General features: G+C 43.5%; 1 protein-coding gene across 2 annotated transcripts in view; it reads right to left on the minus strand.

Moving 5' to 3' along the window:
- IL17RD (interleukin 17 receptor D) overlaps positions 1 to 8,484 on the minus strand; it is a 63,711-nt gene that overhangs the window by 17,096 nt on the left and 38,131 nt on the right. For both annotated transcript variants that reach the window (XM_008581224.1, XM_008581225.1), the window contains exons 2-3: positions 4,873 to 4,930; positions 365 to 490 (exon numbers count right to left, since the gene is read on the minus strand). In XM_008581224.1, the coding sequence (XP_008579446.1) occupies positions 365 to 490; positions 4,873 to 4,930 (184 nt within the window). The remainder of the gene's footprint in view (positions 1 to 364; positions 491 to 4,872; positions 4,931 to 8,484) is intronic.

The following is an 8,484-nucleotide window of genomic DNA, read 5'->3' on the forward strand; positions in this document are numbered from 1 at the left end:
TGCTGGACAATGAAGCCATTACACCCTTGGATGGGCCACAGGCTGTCTTGGCACTGTCACTTGCCCATCCCCAACTACTGCTGTGACAGAGAGGCCAAGGCCTCAGTGTCATTTATCACTCACACACTATTATTTTTGAACCCACATCTCTCTCGATAATAGTCAAGGAAACAAAAGACCACGGGGCATAGCCTCAAGCCGTGTACACACTCAGCAAGCATATGCAACAAAGTACAAAGTGTGTCTGTTCCAAATCCACTCACATCACGACCCGCCTGGCCCCTGGAGACCATCAGGTGTGGGATCCTTACACTGGGCACTACCCACAAAGGCACCATAACAGACTTGACTTTTGACCACTTACCGAGGGCCCCTGGGGACCAAAGAATGGTGACTGCCACCTGGTCGTGGCAAGCGTACTGGCTGATGGTGATGTTCTGGGCATCAGCAATCACGTGCCTCCCTACAGGACTCAAGTAGGTGGTACAGTCTAGAGAGTTGGGGAAATGACAACAGTTAAATTTTTATTTTTATTTTCATCCTGTCAAATTACACAGAGCATGTCTGTAGGTGGCTAAATCCACTCTGTTTAAAGATGTGTGCCTCAAAAGCCCAAATATGACATCAAAGGTTGACTAGTGTTTGGGAAACTATGAGATGCTAGAGGATTTCTTTATAGCAACACCACCACCCACCTGAGTTAAATTCCAGGACAGTGTTGGGAAGATCAACACTGACAAGATTGTGGAGTTTGTGTATCTGGCATTAATTTTTTTTTTACTCATGCCATTTTACCTAAATCAATTAGTTACACCAATTCATTAAAGAGTGATTTAAAACAAAACAATGACTAAATAATCTGGGTTTTTCTTGTTTTTAGAACAAACCTAGAGGGCAAGGTAACTAGGGAAAAGGAACTAACAAGCAGAGGTGAATTCATAGGGAGCGATTCACAGCAAGACTCTTAACCCAGTTAGTATCTGCACAAAGTTCTAACTCAGTGACCGAGTGATAAAGATGTTAACTAGCATTGTCAAAGGTAAAACTTTGGTTCCAAAATAGCCTGTGTCATCAAAGACACCCACAATCCCCACTAAATCCAAGGGCCCCACACTGCTCAAAACATGAAAACCACCCCAGTCTTTGATTCTGTCTTAGGACATTACTCACTACCACCTGTCAATGTAGCCACAACCATGCGAGCAGCTGTGTCACCTGGTATTGCTAAATATTTCTTCAAAATCTGCAAGTTTCCTAAAAAGCTGCCAGAAGCTTCCAGCCAGAATCAGGCTGGGACTTTAGAGAATGACTATGAGCTGTTCTAGCTACTCTTGTGAGAGAACTATCAGCTATTCCCAACGTACAGCAACTTATAATTCTTACACCGCTTTGCCTCTATTTCTTTCTCAGTGATTAAACTTGAATTTTCTTTTATAATATCTGCTGCAAAAGATCTTCGATCCCATCAAATGTCCAAATCTGCCCATTACCCCTCTGAAGTTAGGGAGTTTTTCTTTGAGGTGAAATATTCCAGGGTATTTTCTAAGAATCTCAGTGAATCTGCTGCATTTACCCCCTGTAAACTGTACTGCACATTTCCCATTTTTATGACTAAATATGTTCATTGGAGACATTTAAGAAAAATGTAAAAGTCATCCATAACCTCTCACCACACAAATATGCTATTAACATTCTAATGAATACCCTTTCTAAGTCTTTTAACATGCAGATAATATTTGTCCCTTGTTATGTCTTATTAAAGTATAACATACATACACTAAAATGAACCTCCCACTTTTAAAACTCCACCCTCCACACTGCCTGTGTCCTGCCTTTTTGTCTAACCACATTAGGCACCTTCCCTTCTCTAAACTCGATCTGCTTCAAAAACAGTCAAATTTACATTTCAATATTCTTTTAAAAGAATGTTAATAATTCATAAAACGAAATTCTACTTCTGATGAAAATTTACTCTCAAAGCAAGAAACATGTGTTCTCTGGGTGCAAAAGAGAATTTTAGAATAGGAAAAAAAATTTTTAACATCTGATTTAACACCCACATTGGGGCTGGCCAGTTAGCTCAGTTGGTTAGAGCAAGGTGTTCAGGGGTTTGGATCCCCATACCAGCTGTCTGACAAAACAAACACACAAACAACAAACAAAACACCCACACTGCACAAATGATCAGCTAGTGGCTTTGGGTCCATATGGCTCACCCAGGGCTCTTGCCACTCTGTCATCAGCACAGAACTTTTTACTATGGACATAAGCTCTGAATCAGACGTGTTCAGCCTGCAAAAACACTGGCTGAGCCCAGCTTCCCAGTATAAAAAAGAGACAAGATCCTATCATACTTGGAAAGTTCACGTATTTTCATTTATTGAGATCTGTAATGAAAGAGAAACATTTGACTCAAACAGCTCTGAAAAGATGCACAAACAAGAGCAAATCATGGTTCTTTCCTTTGTTCATTCCTAATGCCAAAATTAACACTCTTTGGGTTTCTGTAAATACAATTATGCAAATCTAAACTCTGAGAATTAAGAAAATGTATTACAACTCACTCAGGCATACCCCCTCAAAGCCTGAAGGAGAAACATGGAATGCAAGGTCAAAGAAGGCAAGGAAACGTGAAATTCAGTTTTGACTTAATGGCAAAATATTGTTTTTTCTTTATAGCATTAAATGACAAAGGAATAAAAAAGTAAGATTGTGTAGTTTAGTAATTTTGGTGAAAACTCAGAAATTAGGGCCGGCCTGGTGGCGCACTGCTACAGTGCACCGCTTGGGAGTGCGGTGGCGCTCCCGCCGAGGGTTCGGATCCCACATACAGACTGGTTCCCGCTCACTGGCTGAGCGAGGTGTGGGAGCAACACCGAGGGTTGCGATCCCGTTGCCGGTCCCGGTCCAGTACGGGCGCGACACTAAGGGTTGCGATCCGTTGCTGGACACGAAAAAAGGGAAAAAAAAGAAAACTCAGAAATTAGCTCTTACCAGTCTACTTAGTAATAACAGGAAATTTCTTGTGGAAGAGAGTAATATCTTCTTCAACGGAAAAGACTGAATAAGTTTTTTTTTACACAGCCTGGATCCAATCATTGGCAAGTCTAAAGTTTTAGATTCTGGTTACAAAAACTTTATGCCCAAGTGACATTTCGCCAAAATGCAACTGAGCTTCAAATGTCTCAGGACTCAATGTGAGCTGTGAATTAAATCCTAATTAAATGCTGAAGAGTTAAAGAAAGGAATGACTAAGAGACAGGCATAGGCACATGGGCCAGATGTTTAGTATCGTGAAGAAATAGTAAGATGCTTTTGAGTTTCACAGGTATTGATCTTCTTTCACAAAACCCCATATTAAATTAGAGATGCAAATGCTTGTTTGCAACTGACCAGAAAATTTTGAACTCTTGAATGTAATACGAGATCTGCCAGGACCAAGAGCGTACATTAGAAATTAACTGTCTAACTCGAAGAAAGGTCCCTTACACATGTCTTTGCTTAGCTCAATCAAGTATCACGGACTTGCAAATCTTTCATTACCATCACAGCATTTACCCAGAACATGCACACACCACTAAGACCACTAACATGAAACTTTTGAGTTCCATGTGCAAGTCCTCCTTGGCTAACTGAAAATGCCCATGCCAGCAACTGTGGGTGTGAATTTGATACACACATTTGTATCTTAAAATTGTTAGACTGTATCCATGACCTCAAAAACCCTGCTTTAAGCAGTGATTATTCCACAGTCCTCAATGTGACCTATGCCCCTTACTTACATTCATAACAATTTCCAAGAGATGAAATCAGTTGTGAGGTGTCGCCAAATATGAGTCAAGCTCCCTCATGTCATTTTTTACTTATAAATTGTGGCTCATATGACTAAAATGTTCACAATCCTATACAACTACCTTCTTATGAATGAAAGCAGCTGCTTAGAGGGGATCCTATACGCTTAATCAGAAAAATCACTGCCCACCCTGCCTTTAGAAAATAATTCAGCCAGGAAAAATCACACTTTCTTGAGAAAAAGGGCAAAAAAGGTGCTTGCATTCCAACTCCAGTTGGATTGACTTCTAATATTAATATATATCAATCACAGAGTATATATACAACATAGTCCAGCTACCAAGTTGAGCAGTTATAACCATTACCTCATTTAAACCTCAAAACAATGCTAGGGGAAGGAAACATCTTTATTTTATATGAGAAAATTGAAGCTTGGAGAAGTCTAATTACCTACCATAGCTTACATAGCTGATAGGTGGGGAACTGGGGCTAGAACCCAGACCTAAGTGAGAGATGGCCAAGTGGAATCCCCTGGGCCAATCTGAGACAAAGATTCACTTGGCCCACTTTGTGTGCAAATTTTAAAAAATGTTCACACACAAAAAATGTAAATTTCTCACTATTCTTGGAAATCACAAATCTGCCTACACTCACTGGAAATTACTCAAGGCCACAATGAGCTGGAATCAAGGAGTCAATACTCCCTTTAGACTAGACACAGGCCACCCAGTTTGCCATAGTCCTCACCATTCACTAGCATCTTGCACTTGGGCAGCTTTGCTCACTTCTCCCCTGGTATCTGTGTTTATTCTTAAGGATATGTCTAAGTCCCAAGGAACTCAGGGAAGGTCTTCACACAAAACTTTTCTGAACACTATGGAAGACACTTGACCTGATCAAGTTCCCAAATTCTTGAGTGCCTTAATTGAGACTGAGCTGCTTTAGCTCTGTTGACAACCCTGAACAGGTTCAGAAAATTCCTCAACCCCAGGACCTGCAGTGTCCTTAATTAAGCATGACTGTGTAAGCTTTAGATTACTGAGAGAGCTCCATTCTTTGGCGGTCAGGCCAGTTACTTACTGTCATATCTGAAGGTGATGTTGTGCAGCCCACTGTTTCTGCTGGCCGGCCCCACTCCCTGTGGGAAAACAAGAGAACATGATGTGGAGTGAAGCCAATTTGCTTTTCCAGCACAGATCCCCACGGAATCCAAATGCATACAGCCCTGCCGAGACCCAGGGTCATGCCAGTCCCCGAGCATCATCCACCACTCTTTCTGGCCTGCTCCATGCCCGACACCCCCCACAAGCCAGCTGCCAAACTCCTGCCAGCCCAGAAGATTCCCAACAGCCAAGCCACGGGGATCATGAGCACTCACTTCTTCTAAGACAACAGGAGGAGGCTGTTCTATGCTTAGGGGTTAAATAATAATATATTAACAGTAAAATTGGGAGACAGACCAAGAGCTGCCAGCTGGAGCCCTTCCAGTTGGATTTACTTTGAGCACTGATTGGTTATAAAATTTGCCTACCAGACACCCTCATCCGAAAGCTCTATTAAGCCACGACAGATAGGCAATTCCTCAAGTCTTAAGGAAACCGCTTTCTCATTCCAAGACCAGGAATGAGTGTGGGAATAAGCCATTACTTTTAATGAGAAAAGTCTTCACTGCATCCATACCTATGCTTGGAATACATTGGGTGGGTCATAAAAGAAAAAGAAAAAAGACTTTAAAAGGTCTAACTCTTAAATCTTGGTGATGTGGCCGCTAGCCATCTGCACTCTTAATAGCAGGGCTAACAACTCCACCAGACTTCCCACTTTAATTACGGCATCCAGAAGGAGCACCGGAATCCCCCCACTGACCCCACCTTTTCCTAATCCACCATTTACCCATCGTGGGAAAAAGCAGCTACAGATCTACCAACTCTGACTTAACCATTTCTGTAAAAATCTGCAAATCTGCCACTCAGCATTAATTGCAGAATTCTCCAAAATACCTTAATTCTGAAATAATAAATGATAGGAAAATATTCTAACCACACAGCTCAAGTTTCCACTTAACTAGGAGGATGTTGGGGAAAACCATATGCTGGTAGCCTGGTACTTCACGGACAATTGTTACACTGAGACACAATGTGGAGCCCAGGGTTTCAGGCCACAACCCCTTCACATCCATATGCTACAGGCATGTTCACACTGCTTATCCTGGAGCCAGGCATGCCCACTGAAACTGTATCCCTAAGCTCAGATATACACGGACTTAGGGAAAGCACAGCTGTGCAGAAAAGGGAGACATACACACCACTCAGTAACATAACACCTAAATCAACATGGCGCAACAGCCCATGATCTACTGAGGCTCCCCTTCCTGGTCCTTCTATCCTCTCTTCCCCCCACACACAAAATTCCAGATTCCTCACATGAACCGAAACACTTTGGAAAGTGCTGTTGCCTTATTAAAATCCTAAGAGCGTCTATAACTCCTTAGGGACAAAGCCACAGTCTATGCAGCTAGAGGCTGGCCCACCTCCAGAGGGTGGAGACAAGGAAGGAGACAATCCAATCCTCCACAACCCTTTGGTAATGCTCAAGACCAAAGCTCAAGACACCCAAACTATACCCTTCTCCTCCCTTACAAATTCCCAGGACATAAACTCACTCACCGTCTGTTATGAGCCTGATATAATGCTAGCTAGGGTGGTCAACAAAACAGCCACAGTCCCCACCCTCATGGAACAAAGTAGCACGGCCTGTATTCTTTCAAAGAAGAGTAACTACATTTGCAAATTATATCCAAGACCTACTGACAAATCTCAAATCACACCCTGGTCCTCCAAGAACTCCCAGTTTAGATAGCAAAACAAGGTATATGTAGCAAAGGGTGAGAAAGCCAGGCACAAATAAGCATACAATATACGAAATGCCACAAGGCAGCACCTGAGTAAGAATGAATGAGGGATAAGGATGACATGTATCAGAAGCTTAAAAGGGAGGAAAGATAACTGGGCTAGAATAGAGAGACAAACAGAGCAGCATCGTGGGAGGGAAACAAAAAAGTAATCTAGAGGTCAAGGTAAGTATCTCAATCCTTTTATCCCTCAGCTGGTGACCAAAGGCAAACCACTCTACCCCCCCTGGGTATGAATCTCCTCAGCCATCTCTTTTTAAAAATGCATCCGCATGACTTTCCTCTGAGAGGGGGGTTTGAGGAGGATGACATGAGGCCACATAGAGGAGGCACATTCCATATAATAAACAGCATGCTCCAAGGCACATAGAGACTCTGGTGACCAATCACCTTACTTGTGGGACTTGGTCAGCTTTTCCTTTTGCTTCTGTCTCTCCTATATTTCTTTTGTTTGTTTCCCCTATATTTCTATTGCAACATGTTTTTAACAGATGTTTATTGGGCACTTGCAACGAACAATGCATTGTGGAAAGGAGTACAAGACAGTGCTATGTGCTACATCATGCAAGAACCTAAATCACTCCAAATAAAGTCTGTGGAGCTGTTCAGAGGGAGGCCCAGGGAGCTGGCATCGAGGGGCGGTAAGGCTTACATGCAGCGGCCACTCATTACCCGATGAGCATTCCACCTTAACCTAAGTCCCTCAGGGCTGGGAAGTCAGCTATGAACCAGACCCGGGTCCTGACCACAAGGCGCTTTGTCCACCAAGGTGACATCCAAAAGTATGCATCTGCCCTCATTTCCCTGCGCAAGCCCTTCACTGGAATCTCTATCCCCCCTAGAAAATTCCTGATGTGGCCCCTGCCTACCTTCCCAGCCACCCGTTACCTACCAAACCCCCTGGGCACTGCAGTTGTGCTCAGCGTGTGTTCTCAGGCACTCCTGCATTCCCAGAGTCCCCTTCTCTTCTCATCACATCCCCCATAAAACCCTCCCCATCTCGCGGATCCTGCTCCCCCGGTGGACTGCCTGCCTTAGTCTAGCCTCTATCACACTGTGTTCCTGACACATTGGTCATCCTGCGTACCCACTTAATGGGAGTACAGTCTTTCATCCCCACAATTTGACTAGCATGGCACTTCTGTGGATGCAGAAACAAAATGGTAATTCTAATTCCACAGAAAATCAGAGACTGTAAGACCCTGCAGCCATCTACACCTAGAAATCAGAAGTTAGAGACACCATCCCGGGTACCAGTTCCTATGTGTACTTTAAAGACCTTTCTCTTCTGGAGATGTTGAGTGCACAGGTTACCAGCACATGCATGACAGATGCTCTGCCAAGCTGCCCTTGGCTCACACCCAAACAATGCTTCCGTTGCTCCAGAGCCCTCAGAAACCACCTTAGGAACGGCGTGTCCAGACACTACTGTTTTCTTTATACTTTGTTGTAGACAAAATGATAACCCCCCAACATGTCCACATCCAAGTCCCCAGAACCTGTGACTGTGTTATTTTACATAGCAAAAAGGACTACGCAGACATGGTTAAGTTCAAGGATCCTGAGATGGGGAGAGTAGTCTGGGTTACCCAACTGGGTCCAGTGTAATCACAAGAGTCCTTAAGGAGGGAGGAAGAAGAGTCAGAGACGTAACAATAGAAACAGGACAGGGGGAGAGGGAGAGAGGAGAGGGAGAGAGGGGAGGGGGGAGAGGAAAAGGGAGAGAGAGAGAGAGAGAGAGAGAGAAAGTTAGTTGAGACAAAGTGCAGCTCCTGAACCCC

Source organism: Galeopterus variegatus, unplaced genomic scaffold, assembly GCF_000696425.1.
Source record: "Galeopterus variegatus unplaced genomic scaffold, G_variegatus-3.0.2 Scaffold2303, whole genome shotgun sequence".
Classification (NCBI taxonomy): Eukaryota; Metazoa; Chordata; class Mammalia; order Dermoptera; family Cynocephalidae; genus Galeopterus; species Galeopterus variegatus.